Here is a 23,846-nt window from a genome sequence, read left to right as displayed (position 1 = left end):
AAGGGACGTACCATGAAGTGTCTGTGTGTGAAAAAACTCTTTATCATGTGAAAAGGGGAGATTTTCTCGACCCTTAGTGTGGGGAGATTTCCTTAACCCTCAGTGATTTGTTTATCTGTCAGCACCCCAGGAAAGCCGAGACCCTTGTGCCCAACCTTGTCCTGTTATGGAGACCCATCACCAAACAGTCCTGCTGGATCGGAGGGCAATTCGACTGCCCATTTCAGGGGGCTCAGCCAACAGCGTAAGGGAGACCCCTCAGTGGGTCTTCCCAGTTTATTCAAGTGTCTTACTCACTGCCAGCAACTGCCAGCATCTGTGAAGGACTCACTCGAACAGTTTGCAGAACAACACTATTAATACAGAATTGTGATAGGTTAAGGTTCAAGGATCGCTGGTGATAGTATCTGACTGCAGAGATGCTTTTAAAGCAATACACAAACAAGCTCTAATCCCAGTAAAAGTATGCAGTATGTATAGAGTGCAGTTCTTACCCAACAGGCTCCCTACAGGTTCAGCCCATCAACTGATCCCATCAGTTATGACGGAGTCTTCCCTAACTGTTCCTGCATTCTCAGCTTTCTTTTGTTGCTTTAGGTTTAGGTGAAACTTGAGTGACTTTAGTCCTAAATACCTTTGTTACTGGTTGGTGTAAAATTCTCTCGCTTTGCTTTTAAAGATACAGTCAAAAAATATAGAGCACATGCCCAGGGGAGAGTGGTCATACCTTGGAGGTGGATAACTTTGGGATGGAGGTGTGTGTTAATATTATAATTAGGCTTTAATGAACCAAGTTCATCCGAGGAAAGAGATTTTGCCATAGTTGTTGGCTCAGCAGCAGGACATCTTCTGTCTTCCTTGACAGGTGCTATGTGGGTTATCAGCTGCAAAGTGCCACTGAGTTTTCTTCCCTGCAGGGATTTCCACAGAGCCTGGCCATGGTGTCTCTACTCCACTCCACCTTCCGTTCCATCTGTCTTAGCAAGTGGTTACTGTTGTGTGGGGAATCATCATGGAACATGCCAACTGCATTCCATCGAGGGAATAGCAGCTGCATTTTACCCCATAATTTCCGTACTGTTATAACTTCTGTGAGGATGTGAATATAACTCATCAATTTCCTTTAATTTTTACCACCAACCATCTTCCCACACTCTTGAATAAAACTCACTTCTTAGTTTGTCCTCAGCAATATAACCTGCATCTTTTGGATGCAAGGCTTGACTGATGGGGAAAAGCAGAGTGGAAATGTAAGCACTCAAGCATCTCACTTCTTACTTGATTTATAGGTGCCCTGCCAGCAGTGGGAGCAGAGCAAGAGGAAGATGCTGAATCTCCCTGGGATTCTGAGGTACTTTGTGTGAAGGACACGGGTGTTCCCACTGCAGGGGGATAGGAGTAAGATCCAGAAGCACTTGAGAGCTTGCTTTTGGCTTGGGCTCTACTGTTGATAAGGCTTATTTCATCTTTTCCTGCTTTTTCCATATGTTTGTAACTGGGGGACCCTTTAAATATTTCTGTTCTAGGTCAGCTGTTCAGTTACGATTGGGGTGAAGTTAGGTCAAGCCAACAGCTTGTGTCTCATAGCAACTGGCCTCTGAGTTCGGTTTCAAATATAATATTGAAGTAGTGAACTTCCTTGTTGCTTAAAATGCTCTGACTTTTTCCCAGAGGCTGGCAGAATTGATGCTTTTTCACCATACAGCTCTAGTCTTCTGACCTGATCAGCAGTTGCCTCTGCGGTCTACAACCTAGACAGTTACCTGCCTCTGAATAGATCCTCTCTACCTCTTGTAGTGTACTCTGGCCCTTTTTGAAAGTTATGTTCAACAGAGACACCACATATTCTGGCTGTGTTTTCCTTTTTAGTTCTTTCTATTCATGGTAATGGGCAGCGTCTATAGCTACCTCACTCTGGCTTTTCTTATGAGGAAAAATGAAGTCCTCCCATGCCTTTCTTAAAACTACAAGTCTAAAATGTTATTATTTTTAAGGTAGCTGTAAGTTTTGCCTTGCTAGTCTTTGACCAGCCCAAATGACCCTTATGACTGAGAATCGTGCTGTGTTCACTCACTACTGCAGGATACATGCCTAGGGAACATCAACACAAACTTGAATGTCAGGTGCAACTTCAGTGGAAATATTGGTTCACTGCAGACCTGCAGCTATTGGTTCAGTCTGCATCTTGAGTTACCACATTAATTCTCTTCTGTGGCTGTCCAGTTTGTCAGTGTGACAGAATAGTTTAGATGAGTTGCAAAGGTTTTGCCTAAGATCTGGAAACAGACACAACTGCTCTGATTTTCCAGTATACTATGTCTTGATGTGTCCTTTCCAAGGCTACAATAAAAAGTTCTTGTATCTCTAATATACTTGATGTCATGCTACACAATTTGACTTAAGCAGCAACTTTTTGTGTAGAAATGATTGAAAATGCATTTGTACCAGTTCTCATTCATGTGTTTTGGGTTACACAGGCAGATTCTCCAAGTCTGAGAAAAGTGTCATCCAGTATGTTGCTCCCAGCTGCAGAGAGACATGGAGTATGCTCCCTCATTGTTTCAGGGGAACACAACAATGGTAACTTCCTGGTGGCCTAGTGTTTGTCTGTAAGCTTTTATAGGCTGAAGTGAACTTGTATGAGTGTCTGCCTTCAAGTGCTGTCATGATGTGGATGTGAGCTATACCTGTGAAATGCTTACTGTTAATTAATGCCTTATCACAGCGCTTGCTGACCAGTTTGCAGAGGAAGTTGTTTTGCATTACGTGTGTTATTTGGACGTGTTTCTAATTTTTTTGGTTAAGTTCTTGTTGCATAGTGATGAAAGTGTATGTGGTTTAGGATTGACCCTTTCTGAACATCTAACTTTCTTGGATGATAATGCAGTGGAAGACAGCTGTGATCTGGCTAAGCATTTTTTTTTCCTCCTAGCTCAACTTTTGATAGCTTTTTATTGTACTGTACGTAGGGGCTAAAATAGGACTAAAAGTTCATGTTTTGTTGCTGAGGATTTCTGCCTGTAGTTTGTGACACTGTCTCCTGAGCATCTTGAGCAAAACATTATGAATTCCCAGGAGCTTGAAATGTAGTTGTTAAGTATTTGTTGTGGAAGTCTGCTTTGCATGATTCTACTAAGACATCAGTGTGAAAAGAGGGTAAAAGGTTATTATGGTAATCTTGCTAAGGTCTTTCCATCCTGCTAGATGACCAGGTTTAGTGAAATCAAATGATGTTTTTTAATGTTAGTTTGGATTATTTTAAAATACAAAATTTTTGCTGTGGAACCATGTTTAGTAATATTTCATGCACTTATTTCGTGAGAGGACTCAAAGATGTCTGTAAGATGACTAACATAGAGCATTTGAGAAATATAGGTGGGGCAGTAGATTCTGTGGGTTTGGAAATGATTCAGTGTTGGGCAAAATTAAAAAAAATAGTATTTGGAACTGTGGTATAAATGTAGATTACAACTAAACAACATTTGTTTCTATTGTTCCCACAACAATCTGATGAGGGCTGCCTTGCTTTTACCTTGTTACACATATATGAGGTTTCTGTGTCTGCATCCCTGCTTTCAATGGAAAGAAAAATGCTCCTCAATATTAAGCACTTGTAGAATAATCACAGTCATAATGCTGTTTTATGATCATTCATTGCAGCAGACCAGCTTTGGCTTTTGAAATAATGATTTTAGAAAACAGGATTCAGTTCCTCAAAAGAACTGTAAATATTTTGATCTTGTTCTGTTAACAAGCATGACCTTATTGCTTCACATAAATTGTCTTAGTTCTGTGATAATTATTTTTTAAATCCAAGGTGCATGATGGGAAATATGCATTGTTCTTTTCTTGTATCCTAATGCAAGTGCTGCGTGATGAGGTAAATTGAATGTTAGGTATTATAATCTTGATGAAATAATGCTTGTGACTTGTTTCTGCTTAGTTGTAGAAACCACCGATGTTGAATGGAGTAAAAGATACCCACAATTAAATAACGTTTTCCAAAACATTTTTCACCTCCAGGTTTTTTTGAGAAACCCAACAATTCACGGGTGAGTATTTTTTCATATCAGACTAACTACTTATTCTGCTCATTAAGTAGTATGTAGTTACTTTGAATTTGGTGTTTTATCATTGAATTGTCTTTCATAGCTGAAGACTTCCAAATCTGCTTTGGAAATGAATGAAACCTCTCCTAAAAACAGACAGCAGAAATCAGGTAATGTTCTCTTCAAGTGGTTTTGGATTTAGCTTCATAATTTTTTAGGAGTATTTAGTGAGGCATCTGTTTTGTGTTTGGCAGATCTATTGCAGGAATTTGGTTTAGAAGATGCTGAGGACATTGAAGGTATCGTAACAATCTGTTTGTAATGTTCTTTTATGGACAGACACATTGTACTTGCAAATTTTTTCCTGATATTAAATTAATGTTTCTACCAGGGTGTTCTGGAAGCAGGTGGTCTGCTAAAATATGCACCCATATATGTGTTTGGTCCCTCCTGTAGTCTGCCATTCAACACTAAATACCCTTCCATGACATAGGCTTCCTCCGGCATTCATGCTGTCATCTCCCCTTTTCAGGCAGTCCTGAAGTTTGCTTTCCTTCCAATTTGCATACTATTTTTTCATACTACAAGCACTGAAGGCAGGTTGTAGCCAGGTGGGTGTTGGTCTCTTCTCCCGGGCAGCTAGCAATAGGACAAGTGAATGAAGTCTTAAGCTGCGCCAGGGGAAGTTTAGGTTAGACTTCAGGAAGAAGTTCTTTATAGAGAGAGTGACTGGGCATTGGAATGGGCTGTCCAGGGAAGTGGTGGAGTCACCATCCCTGAAGATGTTTAAGAAAAGATTGAATGTGGCACTTAGTGCTGTCATCTCGTTGACAATGTGGTCATAGGTTGGACTTGATGATCTCAGAGGTCTTTTCCAATCTGGTTGATTCTTGATTCTGTGATTCTGAAAGACTGCCTTTCCATAGCTCATTTCAGGTCAGCTATTTTTCCTGTGTGTCTTTAATCATTTGTCATGTTGGTTTTTACCCATGTGTTGTCTTGAAGATCAGATATTGAGAAGTCCATGTGAAAATTTCTTTCAAATGTTTATATTTGGACTTGAATTTAAGTAATTTAAATTGCTTCAGCAAAGCATCACAATTCCTGAAGCACAAATATTTCTAACTCCAGAAGGGCTAAGTGGTATCATTCACAAGTTTATTTAATAAATATGGGAAATAGGTACAGTATCTTGCACAATTAAATGTTGAATGAGATGAAATTTCCCATTCTATTTACTTTGTTGCTGACTCATAGTAATAACTTCTTAAAATCTATTTTTAGGTCAAAATTAAGTAGTGGTATTCTCATGTTTTCAGTGCAGGAAGGTAGCTGCTTTGCACTTTAATCTGGAAAAAGTAATTTTGTAAGAATTTATGAGGAGGGAAATGTCAGAAGACAGCAGAGAGGTAAAGACTAATTGGAAAGAACACTAAAAGTCATCTTTTAATGTCAGCTAGAGAACGGGCAGAGTAAAAGGTGGGGAATTTGCATCTTTTGTATGCACAGTGATTTGTGTTAGGCACAAAGACAGATTCATTTAACCCCACTGGAGGTATCAATTAATAAAAATACATGCTGGTAATAAATGACTGGCAAAAATACCGGTTAATTTACTTGAGGGGGAGAGGGTTTAATATTTTTTTTATGGCAGGCGCTTCAGAAGCTTCTGACCAGTGTTCTACCAATATTTTAACTAAAAATTTCTCCCTATGCTAAAAGTGAAAAAATCTTAACAATTAAGAGTTATCCCTCTTTCACAGACAGTTGCCAATAATACAGAAAATAGACTCCTTAATCACTGCTCCAAGAAGAGCAGTGATTTTATTTTCAACAGCTAATGAGAGAAGTTCTTGGGTTTTTTCAGTTTATTTTTGAATTATTTTTCCAATCACTGGTAAAAGAATTACCGACACAATGAGAACTGGAATTTTGAAGATGGTATGACATTGTTGCCTTTTGTCTTTCCTGCCTTTTTCCTTTCTCTGTGCCCATTATAGAGAAATTTCAAGATTGATTAAGCCCTATGTGAAGTAAATCTTATGGGCTCCAGAGACCCTGAAATCTTATCTGAAGACTGAGATTTCAGACTCAAATAGCTGCTACTGAAGACTTTACTGATGAACAAGACTGAATAGGAGTTTGTCTTCTTTTGATTATAGCAGTCTTGCTATAATTTATGTCACTCTCTACAGTAACTTCTATGGTGCTATCGACAAATGCTCCCTGGCCACCAGCACATCTGTTCTTTGTTTTTACTCCTGATCGAAGCCTTCACCTGCACCAGCAAACAGCTTGATATTGGGGTAGCTATAAGGATGAGTCAAGTCTAAAGCTAACTCTATGATGTTGAAAACAAGAAAAAGAGGGCAGTGCCTGTGTTCCTTATAGAACATTATCCTTCAATAATTATTAATTATTGCTGTTATTATTGTCTTTAGTATTTGTCACACTGTCTGCAATGCATCACAGTCATCAATACATCATCATAACAAACCTGTGAAATAAGTGCTGTCAACCCACTAATGACTACTTTGTGTTGGGAAATACCTTGTGCTGAAATGCTCAAAAACCAAATCTACAAAAAAATCTAGGAAATTCTACCCAACAGTGACTGAGGTGGGAGGAAAAGGTTATTTCACGCAGTGTAACTTGGGGTTAAAATCAACTTCTGGAGACCTATATGAATGACTGAAGAACTTGGCTTCCCAGTTCAGACATACGAGTTGAAACTCTAAGCTTGTAATCCCCTTCAAGAAATGAAAGCTTTCAAAAGTACTCCCCTAAAGCAGAAAATGCCAGAAATGAGATTGGCCCTGTGACTCATTAATACCGTGCCCTTTGTTTTGTATTTTTATGATAATATCTACCTATTTTTCTCTGTCTTGTTAATATTTCTTGTAGGAAGGGTATTGTGTCTCTCTTTAGCAGCAAAACTTTGTGCATAGAAAGGCTGTTGCATAGAAATCATAGAATTATGGAGCAGGACAAGAGGTGCAGAGTGATTAAAGTGAAAAGCCTCCATCTCTTGTGTTTAGATTCCACACTTGAGGTGCTGGGACTTGTTTCTTTCTGAATATTTGTTACTTAAAAGTGTTCAGTGTGCCTAGACAGAGTGACTGCTTCTGAGGGGTTTGTGACTGCCCATATTTTATAGAAATTCCAAGAAAGGGAAGAGTGGAATCCAGTTTTCACCAGTATGAGTGAAATATTCAGATCACTGTTTCTCAACGTCACGCAAGTCTGTATTTCATTGAGTGTCCCATCCATGTCTCCTGCAACAATTTGAAATACTCAGTCCAGATCCATGTCTAAAGACAGATTTGTTTCATGCATAGAGTAAAGCTGGGGCCTCATAAGATTTCAAAGCTTTAATTTTTTTCATGATTTTCTGTGCACAGCATATAGGGAAATTAAAATTGCTGGAGGAACATAACTAGTTACTGTATAGCACACAGTGTGTCAGAGAAATTGAGATCACACACCTTTAAGAAACAAGATTGGTTTACTTGTGCCCATTGGTAGTGAATTCCAGCAAATTTCCTTTATACATTAAAAGGTAAAACGCCCTGGAAGAAAGCAATTCACACAGATGCATCTTAAATCTCTATTATGGTAATTTTCTCTCTAGGAGCTCACAAATTAGAGGGGATGTGTTAGTTTGTGTTAAGATTTGTCTCACTAATATGATACAAGATGCACTCTAGGTGTAAATAAGTAGAATTAGGTTATACAGTTTATCAAAATACTTGTTTTCTCACTGTAGGTGAGTACTCAGGATCTACCTTTCATATGTCATCATCAACTGAAAAAGAAGATGTCAAGGATGCCCTTGAAAACTATGGGGTGTGGGTATGTAACACCAAATATTTTAAATTAGAGTCTGAATCAGTAAATTGTATTATATGCTAATGTAAAGAAAACTTACCAATCAATGAATAATTCTGAAGGGAAAGTCCTGTAGAAATTACAGCCCAAAGTAAAGTGGGATGCAGTCTTCTTATGGTGGGGAAAAATCCTTATAATTATGTTAGATACTTGCTGTTACACTAATTTGTTTCCAGCTGGTTTGCTTAAATTTTGTTCAGTGTTTTTCCTTTTGCATGGTGCTGAGAAACAGTGCAGTGAAATTCATTTTTTTACCTATGCAAAAGGCACATTCAAGTAAACAGGGAGATTTGTATATAATATGCTGATCTGTTTGATTAAACATGCCAGGTAAAAGAAGGATGAAATAAAAAAATTTAAATATTGTGACCTTCTTGATGCTTTCTCTGCCTCTGCAAAATACGTGCTTGTTTGGCCATGTTAGTAAGTGTTTGAGAAAGGTTTTGTTTTTTTTTCCAGAGGGCATTCTAGAGAGAAAAAAGGCACCTTGGAATTTAAAATTTCTGCATCTTGGCTGAAGAAATAGGCCTACCTTAGCCAATTCTCTGTGTGGTGAACAGTAAAAAGCTTGTCACGGTGTATTAGCTTAGCTAGCTAATACACTGCCAGACAGTAGAAAACAATGGAGAATGGAGGATGAGAAAATGTTGGCAGTTACAAAGAAAAATGGTATTAAAGCAATAAAACATGAAAAAATAAATTGCTTTCTAACAAAGGCCACCAGTTACAGAAAGCAGGCAGGCTTGAAGATAAAAGTAACCCTAATGTCCAGTCAAGTCTAATCTAGAAAAACTGTTGTCTCTAAAGTAAGTCCTTCTGTTTTTAAGAAAAAGATGATTCAGTGACCTTTAATTTAGTATCCCTTGCTTTGTATTATAAAAATTGTTTCAAAAATATCTTGATTCTATTATTTCTGTTATGTGATAGGATGAGTTTGCAACAGAAATTACTTAGATTAACTGTAACTTCTTTTTTTCTTGGTAATCTTTTTGTCTGTACCTGTTTATTAAGGATAAGTATATTTTAGAAACTACCAACTTGATAGAAAAAAGAGCACATGAAAATCAAATTGACAAAGCAGAAATTTCACATCAGGAAGCCCTAGCAGAAAATGAGGAATCGTACAGTGCTGATAAGGAGTTAAGTCTGAAACCTTGGGAAGAAAGATATGAAAAACTGTGGATTGAAAAGGAGAAAAGGGAATTGAAAACAAATTTTAAAAACATTACAGCAGAGCTGAAGCAGTTGTTTGGTGAAAATGAAACTGGGAAATCTGCTTCCCATGTGAAAGGAATACCAGAAGATGGCTTTGGTGAAAAACTGAAGAGTTCTCGCATTATTTCCTCTCCTGTGACAGAATCAAGTAGTAAGTTAGAAAGCAAAGGTGAATTTGGAGATATTAAACTTATGCTAGATGGAAAAGTACCCCAAATGAAAATTGTAATTCCGAGTCTTGGTATCCTTCCTGATGAAAATAGCTTAAAGGCAAATATGGAAGATACCCGGAATAGAGATGAAGATGGCACTAACAATATGGATAACAGAAAGGTGTCTCTGGCAAAAGGAGAGAAAAAGAGAATGCCTGCTATGGAAACAGAAGAGAATGATAATGCAAGTAGTGAAAACGCAGAGGAAGGTTCTACTTACTCCCTGAGTCATAGCTTAAAATCAAGTATTTTGGGTGAGATTTCTAATACTCTTCCTAAAATAAGAGCTGTTTCTACAAGTGATGAAAATGCAGTTTTTGTAACAGAAAGGAAACTTGAAAAATACTCTGGATTTAATGATGATGTTCCCAGGGACTGCCTTATCAACAATAATAATATGGGAGAAACAGAAATTGAAAGTCTTTTTGCAAATGCTCAGCAATCTTGTGGCATGCTGGAAAGGAATCTTGATGAAGAACTAAAACAAGATATGGAAAGATTTAAGAGTAAGGTAGGAATGCTGCAAATAGTATTCCTGGCTTTGGAGAAAGAGAAGGTACAGCTGCAAAAAGAGGTAGTTCACCTGCTACTCCTTATTCTTTAGGCTTTTTCTATATCAATGGTCCTGTTCACTTTAGCTATTCATCATTAAGTGAAGATGCTTTGTGCCAATTGATTGTGGTTTTAATGGCAATACGATGCTTATGAATAAAGAGAGCAGCAGAGAGTTGCCCTTTTCACCCTTTTACCCCTTTTTGGAAAACACAGAATATGTTATTTTTCCAGTTTAACAGTAGGTGGCACTCAATTCCAGTGTAAGTAGTTAACATTTAATTAACATAAAAAGAACTGCACACAATTAAATCAGTTCTGATTCTGACACAGAGAATGAAAATAGCTTCTGAACAGGGTCTTGACCAATCTTTTCATTTGCTGTGATTTCTGCATGATGTGTCTTCATTGCCCTTCAGTAAAATTCCCGTTTGCTGTGAAACTATTTCTGCTTGTGGGTTTGGAATCTTCTCCCCTGCCACACTACCCATTCCCTATGGAGGAAGCAGTAACTGAGCACACTTCCACTTGATTTTTTTTTCTGTTTTTACAACTAACATTGTGCAGTCCTTCTAACTCTTTAATCCATCAGTAATGCTTTCACTTCTTTGTTGTTCATGTTTTAAGATACACGATTGTTTTCTTTCTAAGGACTATACTTCTGTTCTATCATAGAATCATGAGTGAATTTGAAATACTTTCAATGGCAATACATTTTGTAATGTAATTTTGTGAAAATACTTCTCTATATTATTTCTTTTTTCATTTTATGCTTTTTCAGAGATAAACACTGAATTATTCAGTCTTGGATATTGTGTTTCTCTTTTCTGGAAATACTGAGAAATACATGAAACTTGCCTTTCTTTTTGTAGGTTGAGAAGGAAAAAAGCAAACAAAGATGTTTGAAAATGCAGAAGGTGGCAAAACAGGAAGATGTTGCTGAATTAAGTACACTGCCAGGCAACATTACTAATAAGGAAATGAAAGAAAAGCTTACTCTAAGAAAGAATGACTGTCTGAAAATGGAGAATGAAAACAGTACAGAAGAAAAGGACAAAAAGAATTTTTCACCTGAGGAGAGGTCAAAATTGATTAAAATGCCACTGAAAGGGTAAACTGAAATACGATCCCTAATGCTTATTTGTAGCATTACTCAAGTATCTGTTAGGTTTTCTAATACTGTACTAGTTGAAGTAGTGTCCTTAGTACTGAAAGCCATACTGAGTAGGCCACTGCATCACAAACATTGAAGAAAAATAATTTAAAAAAAACTTCGAAACCTAAGCACATAATGAAGGTTCAAATTTATTGCCTGCTTAAAAAAAAATAAAACGAAAAAAAAAGAGAAACCACATTCCTGTGAACTTCCTTATAATGTTGAGGCAAAATGAGTCTTCAAAATGAGAGTCAAACACTGAAAAAAACCAGTTATTTTTGTAGGAAACAACTATCCAGAAAAGCCAAGTAGGAGCTTGCAGTTTATTTTGCTGTCTCCCTTTTCCAAGTGATTTTAAGTGATCTGTATGCAGGTGGTGTTTTCAATAATTTCGGGTGCTCTTTGTCAGGAAAAGGGAAAAGATATTACCAAACCAATCTCAAAAATTTGAAGGAAGCACAGATATTTTTAGGTAATACTAAGCAGGAGTGTTTTCCTGTCTGTGCTTCAAAAGAATCTCTGCTCTTGATACTTCTTTTAATAGGGATATAAGATATATTTCAGCTTTCCTGAATCTAGTTCAGGTTGTACATTTCTGCCTCATTCCTTTGGGAAGGTTTTTAAATACTTTTAAATACTTACAATCTTTAGGGTTAAGTCTGTGTTTTATTGGAGATATTTTTTTGTCTCACTTGTTTCTGGACATCATCTTAAGTATGGCTGTTTCACAGAAATATTTTCTGTAAAATTACTCAACTAGTGTTTTTTTTTTCTTTCTGTTTAATGCAGTGAATTTGCCCTGAATCCCAAAGTTGCAAAGAAGAATAAAAGACAGACTTTGAAGCAGACAGCTAATCAGCAGATGAGCTCTTCCAGTGGGAATCATTTTCAAACACTGGATGATAGCACTTTCAGTGAAACATCTCAAGATGAAGAAAGGTACTGAATATAAGAAGTGTTATAAATAAAACTCACTTAATGATAAAAATTGACCTAAAGCTGAAGGAAGTTTTTTGTAAACATGATATGTACAATGGTTCTTGTTCTTTTATGTGACAACATGACCTGAAGCCTTTTGTGTTCCAAAACACTTATCTTTTGCTCAGAGTGCTTAGAACATCCTAGCCAAGTTAATTGTAAGGTCAGTGGGCACAAATGTGAATAATTACCTGAATGTGTGCGTACATAAACATAGAAATATTTTATATTTTTAAAAAGGGAGAGGAGAGACTTATAAAAAAGTGAAATTGCTGTTTCATTGCAGGCATCTTAGGGTTTATTTTTTGTTTTGTTGTTTTTTCTTCAGTTGTATGTCCTCCTGACTTCTTACCTACCTCAAACTTACTTGTATAGGAGGCAAAATGAGAGACAGAAGTTGCTGACAGGGTACAAGCACTATTCAGCAATAGCTAAAACAGTGGTGTGTTGTCGACACTGTTTTGGTCAGGTATCTAACACACAGCGTTGTGTGGGCTGCTATGAAGAAAATTAACCCCATCCCGAGTACACTAGAGAATCCAAAATTATGGTCATTTGACCTGTAAGCAAAAAGAGTCTCAATACTGAGGAGAGCTAAACCTCTGGTATTAAACAGGGAATGCACATAACTGTGTCTGTCTGTGTATCTGTAGCTGTACAATTCCTTTCACTTTGAGTGAAGTGCAGAGAACAGTTTTTTCAAGTATTTGCTTAATATCTTGTGAAAAAAAATAGTCTTCCAATAGCAACAGTGATAGACAAATTTTTTTTCCAGTATTCAACTACATCTAACAAAATTTTTATATTAAATTTTACTTTAATTCCCTTCTGAAATTAGGTTTTCAGAGCAACTTTGATATTGTTCATAATGCAAGATAAACCTGCCAGAACTGAAATACATTTCTATTTTCCAGACCTGCAGCAAAAACAGGAAGTGAAAAGAACAAGGTACTGTAAATTAGTTTCTTAATAAATAGTTTTACCAGCTTTTAATCACTTAGATGGGATGAACCAGATGCACAAATTGCTGCTAGTATGTACCTTTATCATATATGAGCTAATTTTATGAACTGTGAATGAGAGAATGAGTCATGCATGCATTTGTAAGGATCTGCAATACTATATAGCTGTATACAGAAAGTACTGTTTGTAGGTCGGCATGGATGTAACTGATGACCTTGATTTAACTCACTCATCTGACACAGCTTCAGAGGATGTCGCATTACCAACATCCACGTACAAAGAGGCTGTGCTGCTGTTAGAGCAGCTTAGTGTGGATCATACAGGTATGTTGAAAGTCACTTTTTCTTCAGATGTTACATGTTTCTCTTTTAAAACATGGTTTCTTTGCATACCCTCCTAGATATTTTAATTTCATATTTCTGTCTAATGTTTCTTTATGGGTAGAGAACTGTCTCAAAGGATTTGAAATTATGTCACCTTAACCTGAGATGTCTGTCTGCATTGTCAGTACACTTGCTTTGCTTTATCATCGGTTCTCTGTCTAGTCAGAGCTGAAGAAGCAGATTCTTGCAAAGTATAGTTGAGCTTCTCCTAATACATTCATTACCTGGGAAGACAATGCCATTATTTGAAACATCCCTCTCTTCCTTCTTCCCTCAGCTTTATATGCTGAGCGTGATGCCATAGGATCTGGGGTATCTTTTTGGTCAGTTGTGGTCAGCTGTCCTGGCTGTGTCCCCTCCCAACAACTTGTGCACCCCCAGCCTCCTCGCTGACTGGGTGGTAGGAGAAGCAGAAAAACCTTGGCTCTGTGTAAGCCCTGCTCAGCAATAAGAAAACAATCTCTGTATTATCAACACTGTGTTCAGCACGAATCCAGAACACACCCCATCCCACTGTGAAGAAAATTAACTCTGTCCCAGCCTAAACCGGCATACCCCACAAATAGTGCAGCAAAATAATGGCTTTACTTAAGCATACACACACACACACACACACGCATATATATATAAATTGTCATAAGAAGAATTAACCTTGGCTAAGGGACAAACTTCTGTGCAGCTGCTCTCTCACTGCCTCTCCTCAATAGGACTAAATAGAATGAAAAAGCCAGAAGAGCAATATGAAGGCAGGACTGTCACTTACCAGTTACTGTCACAAAACAGACTCCACTTGGGAAAACTTAATTTGTTACAGTTTAAAATAAATTTGGACTGTGAGAAACAAAGCCAAAAAAATTAAGATTCCTTCCACCTCATTCTTCACTGACCTTCACTGTTGTTTGCGTTGTTCCCCCCTTTTCCTTTACCTGTGTGGTGGTTTTGCCCTCTCCTAAATATATTTTTCCTTGAGGTGCCACCAGCATGACTGAGAGGCTCAACTGTGCCCTGCAGTGGGTCCATTGGAACTGTCTCTGCCTGGCACAAGGCAACCCCTGGCCTCTTCTCACAGAGACCTCTGCAGTACCTGCAGTCTTCCCACTACCAAACCTTTACCACTTATGCCTAATTAATAATTTACACATTAGAAAGTATTTGTGCATATGTGCAGCTTTATCTTTCTATCTCAAAATAGGTTCTGCTATTTTATTGAAAATTCAAAACATACTTCTTAAATATGAACAAATAATAGAACATGAAAAAAATCGATATACAGCTGTCTGTAAAGAAGTAAGAAAATTGGAAAGTGAGAAGGAAGAATCACAGTTAATAGCAGAAGAGACTCAAGATTTAAAATCTATATTGGCTCATCAAGAAGTAGAATGGAAAAGTGATATCCAAAGCCTTAAGTATGTATCCTTGTGTCCTGAAAACATGTTATCTCATCAGTGTGAATGTGCCAGAAGGTGCTGATGATGCATGTGATAGGATAAGAAGTTTATAGTCTTTTGAGTTTGGGTTTCTTTTAATCTCTTGGGCAAGTTATGCTATAACTGACATAATGTCAGGGGGGAAAAAAAGCTTGAATATTAGCTCCATCTAAAATCTTCTGCAAGTTGTTTTCAGGTTTTTTTTTAACAACAAGAGAAGAGAACAAGAGAATTTGTATAGGAAAATGAAATTTATAAGAGAGGATTTATATAAATTTTGTATGTTAGTGTCTTTGCAGCTTCTGTTGGTGTATAATATTAGGAATTCAGGTAAGTCCACAGAGTGAAACAGGAGATTGAAGTAAGTGATTATCCACCCTTACTCAGCACTTGCTGAACTGCATCTAGAGCCCTGGGTCCAATTTTTGGGCTTGTAGTACAAGAGGGATCTTAACTGATATATGTGCATTCAGCAGAGAGCTACCAAGCTGGTCAGGGAGCAGGAACAGCAGCCCTGTGAGGAGAGGCTGACGGAACTGAGCTTTGAGGCATTGCGCTTTCTGGTATATGGAAGACAAAGCCAGTCCTAGGTTTGCCTGGATTTGACTCCAGCAGTTTGTCAGGGTTTAAGCCCAGATGGCAACCAAGCCCCACTCAGCCACTTACTCCCCCACCAGTGGGATCAGGAAGAGAATCAGAAGGGTATAAGTGAGGAAACTCATGGGTTGAGATACAGACAATTTAATAGGGAAAGCAAAAGCCATGCACACAAGCAAAGCAAAACAAGGAATCCCTGCATTGCTTCCTATGGGCAGGCAGGTGTTCAGCAATCCCCAGGAAAGCAGAGATCCATCACACATAGTGACTTGGGAAGACAAACACCATCACTCTGAATATCCCCCTGCTTCTTCCTTCTTCTGCCTGCTGTATATGCTGATGCCATACAGTATGGGATATCCCAGCCAAAGCCAGCACATTCTCAAATATGTATCAATTACAAATAACTAATATTTTTGTTCTAAATAAATTATCAAAGCGATGTTAACTTTACAATTATAAAAGCTGTATTTTTTCTTTTGTGAAATTACCCTAAAATATGTAAAGCTTTTTCCTTGCAATATAAACCACTGAAATACAAATGTTACTGTCAGTCTTCTGAATAATTTATTAATGGCTGCTGATACTTGTTTTGCAGAATTTTTAAAGCAGATTTTCAATTGCCAGCTCTTTCTTTATGTTATTTTTTTTCCTTGTTGACTGTTGCAAGGGATATGAGAAAAACATACTAAAATTAATTGTGAAACACAAAACTGCTTTTTTGTTTGGATACTGTGGACGCACCGTGGACCATTTCTTCCCATGTTGGTGTTTGTTGCTGATTGTTTCAGTTAATAAAGAAGTTGATATTCCCCAAAGCTTTCAGTATGAATTACCTTCAAAATTAAATTGCTGATGTTTCTCCCAGATGTAGATCCATCAAGGTTGAAAACTACTTTTAATCTCATTAAATTTAAACCCTGTGCATTTCTAAATATATTTTTGAACACTGACCTCATTCTGGAGTAAAGAGAAACTGCTTGCTCTTTCTGTGGTCAGCAGTTGTTTTAGACTTAGAAAAGGCTTGTTATAAAATTGTTGGGTCTGTCAGAGAGATAAGTAATGTGCTGCTTCATCAGCATGACTTGCAATCACTGAATCCATAACATGCAGGCAATGCTCAGCATATTAAGAAAAGGTATATTAATCATATTAATCAAAATTTTATGATGCTTCGATCTGAAAAGACAATAAACTCCTTTTGAATGAAGTGTCTCTAATGTGAAGATGACTTCTTTAAAAATTACAGAAATTTGCGTACCATTGTATATTTACCTATGTAAACTTACAAAGGATAAAACACTCCGTGGTTTATTTCCATATCTTATCAAACTGATACCATGGATAATGGAATAAAGTTAGAATTCTTTAAAAAGTTAAAAATTATAGTAAAAATATAAATTCTGACAATATTTAACATTTTTATGGTTTGTCTCTACAAATTCATCATGTGGAATATCTACTTTTTATATCAGTTCTTTAATTTCTCAACTACTCTGTTAAATCCCAGATTTACTTTGAAACAAGAAGAGGAAAAGAGGGTCAGAGTAGAAGCACTCTATGAGAAAACAAGAGAAAAACTCAGAAGGCAAGAAGAGCAATATTGTAAAGAGATGGAGGAGAAACGGCAACTTGAGTTACAATCAAGAAATTTAGAAATGGAGTTAATGACACTGAGAAAGCTCTTGAAACAGGTATATTAAATAATCCGTTAAACATTTGTCTTCTTATTTCCTGCTTCTTTTTTATTGGTGTTGTGTTTCAGTATGCCTAAAGAAGAAGGTACTTAGTTCATGGACAAGGCATTGGGTAACTGTTGCCAAATTTTGAGAATAGTTGGTTTCCAAGAAGTCTATTGTTTTTTTTTTCTCATTTGTATTTCAGGTACAGCCAAACTTTGAATTATTTTTCTAAATTCCTACCAAACATTCTGTATTTCTTCTTAATTTTTCAGAAGAAAATGAAAATTTATAGATGGATTATTATAATTGTGGGGAAGCAAAAATACTTACAAAAATAAAATGGAGAATGGGAAGATATTGCTAGCTCTGATTTTTCTCAAGAAGCAAATAGTTTAACTGTATTATTGTAGGTCGAAGAAGAGCGTGATGAAACACAGAGACACCTTTCTCAGGAAAAGAGTGCCAGAGCCCTGCAAGAAGGCATTTTGAACAACCACCTTTGGAGACAAAAGGAACTAGAAGAAGAGACAAGAAGAACTATAGGAAAAAATTCAGATGTAAGTAGACTTTTCCCCTAATTAATTAAATTTCATCATGTTCATTCTCAAGTCATATAAATTTTTCTGCTGCTTGATTGATTATTTACAGTTTCCCAGTGTAACTTTGTAAATACGTCTTCCATTTTAATCCCTTATGTCTTTAAAAGTTCTGGAAAGCAGCATCATCCTGTAGGTACTGCAATTGCATGTGCAAGTAGAAAACTACCAGAAAGCGCTATTTACACCATTTTTAACTGTCATGTTTTTCTTTTCCCAGACATTTTATCATCACTTTTTAAGATTTCTAGCAGTGAAACACATAGCTACCTACATTCAGGTTGACCAGGAAGAAAGCTGTTTGACATTCACTCTCTGTTCCCATTATTTGTTTTTTTAATTACTTACTCCTTATCAAACTTAGTTACTTTAAGTGTGCCTTTCTCTTCCACCTCCCCATACCAAAATTTTATGAAGGAAGATAAGCAATGAATTAAACTCTCTGTACTAGTTAGAATAATTGAAGGAGAAAAAGTAGTCCTGAACACTGTCTTAAAATCTGAATTTACTAAGCAGGTGGAGTTCTTGGAAGAATTACTTGGCTGTGCTGCCCAATTAACGTAGGATGGATATGCTTATGTGGGAAAAAAGTTATGTAATAAACAAGCAATATACAAGACTCTTGCATTCCAGGGATGGTTCAGTTGTATAGCTAACTTTCAGTAAAGCTAAAGAAAAAGTGTTAAAAAGATATTGAAGAAGGAAAACACCCTCTTTAGCCTTGTTTTTACCAGATTGGTAACACAGGTAAATTAAACTTAAAGGGAATATTTCAGAGGCATGAATACACATATGTCATGGTTTGAGATAGTCCCCAAATCCAATTCCCTAGCTCCATTCCCCCTCCCACATCTCCACTTAATGTGAGATGGGTTTTTCCAGACAAAACACACACCAGACTCAAAGTGGGGGAAAGGGAATATATTACAATGACTGTACAAATAAATACTATATCACGTTATACACATGATCACAAACTATCTCTACCATGACATATGTATTTACAGTGGATCAGATCTCTTCTCCCCTCCAAATAAAAGTCCAGGAGGGAAAGAAGGACAGATCCCTTCCAGTCCTTAAGCAGCAGCATCTTCTGAGGTAGCAGTCTGTCTGTCTTCTCCACATGCAGCAGCTGATAGCTGGCTTTCTGCCAGCACTCACGAGGGAGGTATTCAAGCCTCTCTCGGCCCCATCGCCTCCAACCGAGGGGTCTTCCGTGGGCTTCGTAACCCCAGACAAGGTCGTATCACCACGTCATATCACGAAGACACAGGGGGGTCTTCGTGACGGTCTGGTATCTCTTGCAGGGCCTCTGTGCCCTGTCTCTCAGGCTGCCACCGTGGCAGCAGTGCGAGGGGGGGGGAGCCAAGGTCAACTCCCCCCCGCATTCCATCTGGTTGTCCCGGTCCAGCTCTGGGATGTCTTTTGAGCTTCTCAGCTCCTCTATCTCTCTGGTGCTGCATACTCCAAGGCTCCTCTAAAATAGGAGTCCATCTACTCCTCCTTTCTCGGAGGTCTCAAAGGAGTTTCGGGGGGCTGGTACAGTCTTACCCCCAGAACTCTGTCTCACAGGCTGCTGGCTCTCTTTTCCTCGGCTCTCCTTCCAGGAGTCCTTTCTCTGGTGCTGCATGTTGTTTCTGCTGCTCCTCCAGTTCAGGTGTTATCTATCCTGGCTCTCTGCCACCGTTTCTCTGGTCAGTGCCGGCTGCTGCTCTGCGCCCATGGAGAAAAACATCTCCCGGCATAACTACAGGCACCTAGCCCAGCTTTATGCTGTTCCAGGTCCCTGCAGCCCCCAGCCAGGGGCTGGGAGGCCCCAGAGGGCCCAAGGGGCTCAGAGCCCCTTCCTCGTGGCTCTACAACATGGCCACCTCTCTTCAACAACCCAACTACAACTCTTCTCTTCCGGCGAGGTTGGAGAACGGTGGTCCCTGTCTGAGCCTGGCTTATCCAGAGCTGAGGCCTACAGTAACTGCTGTTATCGACCACGTGTGAGGGGGGAGTGCTGGGCCGTGTCCAGACGTACTGCTTTCTTTCAAGGGAAGTGGTGAGCTCTTGCCAATCCTTCAGCTTTGCTGGGTTTTTAGATTGTGTAGATCTGTTTTATTATTTGTCCCTTTTCACCCTATTTTATCCTTTTCCCTTCTCCCTTCCCCCCTCCTCCCTTCGACTTCGGGAAGCTATTTGGGGTCATAGATTTATATATATAATTCTCATTGTATATCTCTGTTTTATACATAATATATATATATATATTTTGGCTAGAACTTTGGCTGCCTGGTCTTTCGTTTTTTTTTCCTTCCCTCTCTGGGAAGGAGACCCTGTTGTCGAGTTTCGGAGATTTGGCAGGAAGCCAACTCCAAACTTGCACAACATATCATTTTAGAAGCTTTATACCTGAAGGTATACTTGAGGTATTTTAAATAATTTTATTTAATTGCTGATTTAAGCTAAAAAAAATCATTGTATATTTGGGATGTTTATTTATGGGTATGTTACACTTCTCATTCTGTGCATGCATCGTACATGTCCATGGGTTCATAAAGTAGCTTATATATTTCCTGAAATTTTACTCTTATCTTTGAAGTCATGCTTCACAATTAGAAATGTTAAAATGCAGTTCAATGCTGAAGTGTTTCTGTAGATTTATTTCCCAGCTGGCTATTTATTCATGTTCCCTGTCATTCAGGAATCCGACACTGAGAGAGAAAAGGATCTGTTGTACAAAAATCAGTTACTGCAAGAGGAGATTGCTGTGCTAAGACTAGAACTTGATCAAATAAGACTTAGGCACCAGGAGGAAGAAGGAAAATATTTAGAGGAAAATGAGACCTTGAAAGAAAAAAATGAAGATCTCAAAAAGGAACTTAAACTGAATGAAGAAGCCTTAACGCAAACAGTTTTTCAGTACAATGGACAGCTGAACTTACTAAAGACAGAATCTGCAATGCTAACTTCCAAACTTGAGCAAACAAAAGAAAGTAAAGACAGACTAGAGACAGAAATTGAATCATTTCGTTCCCGCCTGAACACTACTGTTCAAGAACTCGAACGTCATCAGTCATCCAAAAGTGATGTCGAGCGCACGTTTCAGAGAGAACGAGATGAATGGCTTCGCTTGCAAGACAAGCTGCATCATGACCTCTCTGATGTGCGAGAAACCAACAAGAGCTTGTCTCAGCAGCTGAGTAAAGCTGAAAGCAAAGCTAATGGTCTAGAAAATGAACTGCACCAGTTGAAACAAATGCTCAGAGAAAAAATATTGCTTTTAGAAATGACACAAAAAGAATTAAGTCAAGCCCAGTGTCAGGCAAAGGAATACGATCATGCTCGACAAGTTGAGAAAGATCAAGTAAGCAAACTTACAATAAAGCAGGAATCCATGCAGGAGCGATTGGCCCAGCTCCAGAGTGAAAACCTTTTGCTCCGTCAGCAACTGGAAGATGTGCAGAACAAGGGAATCATCAAAGAAAAAGTAGTGAATGATGTACAGGATCGGTTTAATGATATTTTCAACAAACTCAGAGCTGATACTGAAAAGCAAGTTTACCTGGTGGAAGAAAGAAACAAGGAATTAAATGCCAAGTGTACCGATTTAAGAGAACAAGTCTTCAAGTATGAGACTGACAAAATAGAGAGAGAGGTAAAATCGAGGCTTGAAAAGAACAAGTTTGTCAGTTCTTGAAATTAATTTGTGTTTCTAAAGTGTACCAGGTATAAGCTATATGCGTGGGTCCAGATAATGCTGATTTGTTCCAGTTTGTTGTGTTTCTCTTGAAATTGTGGAAGGTTTTGGCAAATGGGATCTGAGCAGAAAACAGAAAAAAGGTATCCAAATCTAAGCTTTGATCAAAAAAGGTGATTTTTCTCTAGAAATTTTTCATCTTTTCCTTAATCCATTTTTTGTCCTATAGAATGGTTTTATATATTTGATGGGTTTTATAAGGATTGCACTGATGACACAAATAAGAGTGGTATAAAAGGAAGAACCATCCAATATATGAGAGTTGAGAAATGAAGATGCAGATAAGTGAACTGATATGGAATCGATTTATATTAAGTTCAGAGGAAAAAACCTCTTCTACGCAAATTGCTGTCAAAATTGAAGAGTATTATAGTGTTCAGGTGTTAATTTATGTATGTTCTGAGGGTTCATACCTTTGAGTTCAATCCAAAGACAGGTTCAATTGAGTTATCAACTAAGTCATAATATTTTTCATGTTCTTACCACTTTATTCATACTCATTTAACTGTTTCATTAGGGCATGATCAGACAGCTGCAGCAGGAGCTTGCTGATGCTCTTAAAAAGCAGTCTATGTCAGAAGCTTCACTTGAAGTTACTACACGCTACCGCAGTGACCTGGAGGAAGACAAGCTGCGCTTGCAGAAGGAATTGGAAAAGGTTAAAACCAAGGTACACAATGTCTGTAATTATATTAATAAATCTGAGGGTGGCTATTGAAAGTAGGAGTGGATGTTTTCCTAAAAATCTAGGAAAAAAATCAACAGGATAGATTTCATGATGTGTGATTCAATTGCACTGTTCTATAAACTTGGTGTCCATGTCTTTGACATGAGGACATTATGTCCTTACTTGAACGGAAATTTGTATTTGCTAAGGTGCTTTGCACAATAAATTGATGTGTTTATAGCTTATAGTCACTATAGGAGAAGAATGAACTTTTTAATTCATATTTTCACAGAGGAGCAATCAAGAGGGCACAAAGAGCATCCTAAGTCACTGAAAGAGTCAGAGGCACAGTGTCAGTGCTTAGAGCCGTGCTGTAGGAAAGCAGTGGAGGGATGGGAGAGGCTGCTGTAAAAGAGGACTTGTGTTCATTGGGTAGTAGAAGTGAAGCTTTGAAGGTACTTGAATTCATTCCAGTTCTTTGAGCAGAGGATATGCACACATACATGCAGCACTTGAGTTCTTCAGCAGCAGCTGGCTCCTCTATGTAAAAGCTCCCCTGAAAACTGTGGATTCTTACCGTGATTTTACAGCTGCAGGAGGAGGAAGAAAAGCATCTTCAGTCTGAGCATTGCATTCGTGACTTGAAGACTGCCTTGGATGATAAGGAAAGAGAAGCAATAACTTCTTCCCAGAAACTGCAGGACCTCCTGTTGGCATCTTCCGAGACTAATACCACTCTAAAACAACTGGAAGAACACGTGCAACAGTAAGAGAGTAACCCAGTGAAGCGAGGTGTCTATGACTTTGGGGGATTGGGTGGAAACAACAGGATAGATAGCCTTGTTGCATCATTGTTGCTCTGGTGGATTTTCATAGTAAGACCTGTATTTGTTTTTAAGCCTTGAAATTGAAAACACCAGATTGGAAGCCACTGTCCAGCAACAAAGCAATAGGATTGAAGCCCTTCAGAGAGACCTGCAAGCCTCTGCCTCAGTAAGCTGGTCATAAATTTCCCTTTTTGTGACTCTTGAGCCTAGTTACCTATCTCTGTGGGGAAACTTTAAGATGAAGTTTTGGTGGAGAGCCTAGGGGAACTTATATGCTGCATTCTCCTGAATAGAAGTTGCTTGGAAAGCAGCCTGTGCCACTCCCCAGCTTCCTGGTTTTGTGTTTTCACATGAGACTATAGCAAGTCAAACTTAACACTCCAAAAGATAAGGATTTGCAAGTAATACACTGGTGTAACTATTGTCCGCTTTATACGTATCATACATCAGATGCTGCTTCAGTTACTTGTTGCAGTGTGTTTCATTTAAAGTATTCATCAAGTTGTGGAAATTCCGCAGGGTATATTGATGCCAAGGCCTTTGTGTCAGAGGCCTGGCTGGCATCATAAAACTGGAACAAAAATTATACTTCCCAGAGCTTTTTCTGTGCAGAATTGCTTTTCCTTTGGTCACTTGCTGCATGTGTGTTTTCATGAAACAGTGAAGAGGAATTCCTGTGGTACTTGCAGAACTGAGTGTGAGCCCTGGAATTTCCCACTGCTTCTACACAGTTGTTAATTTTAGGTCTGATAAAGTGCTTACATCTGTGGCCTGTATGAAGCGATTTTTTTTTCGTATTGTAACCAGTGAACTAGGGTTCTGGTTACAGCTGTAGTTGTCAATTAGAGCTGAAGAATTTTTGAGAAACACTACATGTGAAAGTTGAACTTTCTGATGTACTGATACTGT

At 38.1% G+C, this 23,846-nt stretch overlaps 1 protein-coding gene across 1 annotated transcript in view; it reads left to right on the top strand.

The window, feature by feature from the left end:
* LOC103762186 (ankyrin repeat domain-containing protein 26) overlaps nt 1–23,846 on the top strand; it is a 50,079-nt gene that overhangs the window by 13,746 nt on the left and 12,487 nt on the right. The window contains exons 13-30 of the mRNA XM_029963527.1: nt 1,290–1,351; nt 2,478–2,580; nt 4,024–4,052; nt 4,153–4,219; nt 4,304–4,348; nt 7,816–7,901; nt 8,949–9,875; nt 10,789–11,027; nt 11,862–12,011; nt 12,965–12,998; nt 13,204–13,336; nt 14,589–14,802; nt 16,931–17,114; nt 17,513–17,659; nt 20,388–21,341; nt 21,961–22,113; nt 22,701–22,876; nt 23,010–23,103. Coding sequence (XP_029819387.1) covers nt 1,290–1,351; nt 2,478–2,580; nt 4,024–4,052; nt 4,153–4,219; nt 4,304–4,348; nt 7,816–7,901; nt 8,949–9,875; nt 10,789–11,027; nt 11,862–12,011; nt 12,965–12,998; nt 13,204–13,336; nt 14,589–14,802; nt 16,931–17,114; nt 17,513–17,659; nt 20,388–21,341; nt 21,961–22,113; nt 22,701–22,876; nt 23,010–23,103 — 3,797 coding nt within the window. The remainder of the gene's footprint in view (nt 1–1,289; nt 1,352–2,477; nt 2,581–4,023; nt 4,053–4,152; nt 4,220–4,303; nt 4,349–7,815; nt 7,902–8,948; nt 9,876–10,788; nt 11,028–11,861; nt 12,012–12,964; nt 12,999–13,203; nt 13,337–14,588; nt 14,803–16,930; nt 17,115–17,512; nt 17,660–20,387; nt 21,342–21,960; nt 22,114–22,700; nt 22,877–23,009; nt 23,104–23,846) is intronic.

The sequence above is a fragment of the Manacus vitellinus genome, unplaced genomic scaffold (genome assembly GCF_001715985.3).
Source record: "Manacus vitellinus isolate BGI_N305 unplaced genomic scaffold, ASM171598v3 scaffold_5_pilon, whole genome shotgun sequence".
In the NCBI taxonomy this organism is placed as follows: Eukaryota; Metazoa; Chordata; class Aves; order Passeriformes; family Pipridae; genus Manacus; species Manacus vitellinus.
This window is presented reverse-complemented; position numbering and strand designations above follow the sequence as displayed.